Source organism: Halyomorpha halys, unplaced genomic scaffold (assembly GCF_000696795.3).
Source record: "Halyomorpha halys isolate HHAL.00 unplaced genomic scaffold, Hhal_1.1 Scaffold413.1, whole genome shotgun sequence".
Classification (NCBI taxonomy): Eukaryota; Metazoa; Arthropoda; class Insecta; order Hemiptera; family Pentatomidae; genus Halyomorpha; species Halyomorpha halys.
Window position 1 is genome coordinate 618692 of NW_027104790.1, and position 2915 is coordinate 621606.

General features: G+C 29.7%; 1 protein-coding gene across 1 annotated transcript in view; it reads right to left on the reverse strand.

Annotated features, from left to right (window-relative positions):
• Ostgamma (oligosaccharide transferase gamma subunit) overlaps positions 1-2087 on the reverse strand; it is an 8772-nt gene extending 6685 nt beyond the window's left edge. The window contains exons 1-2 of the mRNA XM_014423294.3: positions 1934-2087; positions 1681-1853 (exon numbers count right to left, since the gene is read on the reverse strand). Of these exons, the coding sequence (XP_014278780.1) occupies positions 1681-1853; positions 1934-2008 (248 nt within the window). The 5' untranslated portion in view covers positions 2009-2087. The remainder of the gene's footprint in view (positions 1-1680; positions 1854-1933) is intronic.
• Positions 2088-2915: the final 828 nt, after the last annotated feature.

Sequence of the window (2915 nt, forward strand, 5' to 3'; positions counted from 1 at the left end):
AAATATTTTCTATTTTTTTGTTTCACATCTTCATAAATAAGCAACAGTTTAGCTAATAAATTTCATAATTTTGGAATAGTTTATCTTATAAATTTCAATGACCATAAATCATATACATTATATATATGTAAATACATTATGCCAAATGGCATAGGGTATATTATTTTTTTTTAAATAAATGGTCCTTTTATGGGGTACAAAAGAAGAAAACAGGAGAAAAATTAATATAAAATTTTGATTCTTCTCCTGGTTAAAAGCTCATTCCCAAACAAAATATTCTGCTTTACTAAATTTACATTATTGCACTCAACTTATTCATTGGGTTGTAAAGATTGGCTATTTGAAATGTGTCAAAAATTTGGTCCATCTGCCTTTCTGACTGAAATAAATTTATTATGTATTATTATGAACTATAGAAATCTGAGAAATAAAGTAATCATGAAAAATGAACTAGTTTTTCTTTGATTACAGGCTTATGTGCGGTTGAAACAGAAACGCCATATTTAAATGATAATTTTGGTCTGGTATCAATGCGGTCAATTTTCTAGTGTAGAGGGGAATTACTCAATTAAAATGTAAAACCATGGATGCATGATAGTATTGATAACTGCCCGGTATGTAACTCTAAAGAAAAGGAAGATACCATTCACTTTTTGGGAACCAGTCATAAATGTATTACAATAAAATATTTTGGGCAGCAGACCTGTTTTCCAGAACAATTATTCAGTTGATTAAAAGGCTCTAATTGGAGAGCTCCTAACAACTATATAAGACGGAATGCACTGGAAAAGGCTCAGTTGGTTAACATGTGAGGGATCAATGCCATACTACAGCTTGGTACAAGTTTGATATTATTGTTTATTTTCTTTTAACATCAATACCATTTTGTTGTTTTAAATCATTGACTTATTTATTTTTCAAAGATATAACTTCATTTTTTTTTCTTTTTTTTTTTTATAAGTTTTGTAGTTAAAATTTCACACAGACTTCAATAGACGGATATTTTCCATTGTCTATGTGTTCTTAATTGTTTGAAAAGATCAATTTTTTTTTTTTACTAAATAAACACATTTTATTCATTCACTCATACGTTATGAACTACATTAAAACTAATGAAAACTTAATCAGAAATACAGCAGAGCCTCGCAAATCTGATTCCTACTATTCCAATCAACTCTCTGGGCATTCAATAATCCTGGAATCCCACACATAGACCACTAACCAGAAAACACTCTCCTTTTCTATTTAAATGACAAACATTAAAAGATTTTATATGTATACTGTCCATTTATTTTAATGTTTTGTCAATTCTTACAATATTTTTATCTTGTTTTTAATTAAGCCCTGCAAAGTGGGGTGAAACATTAGTTAACAATACCAGTATTCTTTTAATATTTTGATATCTTTATCGACCATCACTCAGACTGTATGTCTTTTATTTCATTACCTATCGTCTCAAACACCATTCAGCATAACTTCACTTAAAGAAAAATACCAAAAAACAATCAGACTAACGTAACAAGAAATAATTATAAATATTTGAAAAACAATATAATAATATAACGAAAAATAAAATATGAATGTCTTCAGCAGTTATAACTAATCTTTACAATGTATTCACTTACTTAAAAAAAATAAAAATATAAAAGAGAGTCTTCAAACATTAAACTTTAACCTTACCTACAAATAGAACATGAGCGGGCTGGAGCAAGAGCAGTGAACATAACAATCACTGAATAATTTCGGGGAGCAGACTTAACATATTCCTTGAACCGTGGTCCATTGAACTTCAGGACTGATCTTTTCAAATTCATTTCCATTAATTGCTGAACCTTTTCACCTAAATTTTGGGCCTAAAAATTTATAAAAGTGATAAAAAATATAAACATATATTGTAAAATTAAATACCGAGATTTTAAGAAAAGTGTTCTACCTTTGTTTTTGACTGGCCATTTCCAAAGTTTATTAAACAGCATAAGAAAACTAAACCAAACCAAAAAGATTTCATTGTAAATACTTGGTTGAACTGTTACCTCCTTAACATTTGTCAACAACCAAGTTGTGATGTGTACATGGCTAACCTTATCACCGGCTTTCTATCGATTGATGAATATAAATCGATATAATGATTTCAAAATGTTAGTGCTTCTCAAACTTGAACTTGCTTTCTTGTGACTTTTTAGGCTAAAATGTTAGTACGTAAAATAAGGAAAAAAAAATGTGACACTTTTTTTTTTTAATTATTGCAGATATTTTGAATATTATTAGACCCATAGTTTCCAGGGAAAAACAAATAAAAAGCCTTATAAGCAGTGGCGTAGGATGGGGGAAAATATAGTCTCCTTTAGGTATTTCAATTTTCAAGGTCAAAATATACAATAATTCAAAAGAAATTTTTGGCAAGAACTACAATATTTAACGCATATTAAACAGGTTAAATAAAAAAGTTATGAAATGAAATGGTTCAAATTTTTACAAGGTATTATTAATTGTGAAATTTTATCGCCCCTAAAAGTGCAATAACAAAGATGGATTTTCATCTTTCCATTTATACAGTCAACCTCGTAAGTTAACAAGAGAACATGTCCCTGCCACTGGGTAGGTGGCATGAGTTCAGACCCACCTGTACTCCTATGAATAGAAGAGAGAAATCTCTAGACAAATCTCTCGTCTAGAGATTTCTCTCTTCTATTCATAGGAGTACAGGTGGGTCTGAACTCATGCCACCTACCCAGTGGCAGGGACATGTTCTCTTGTTAACTTACGAGGTTGACTGTATAAATGGAAAGATGAAAATCCATCTTTGTTATTGCATAAATGGTTAGTGTCTCCATGGCCTTCCTTTTTAAAATAATAGCACTTTATTAAATTACATTTATTTTCAAATGAATCCGTTGACTTATGATATAAGACCT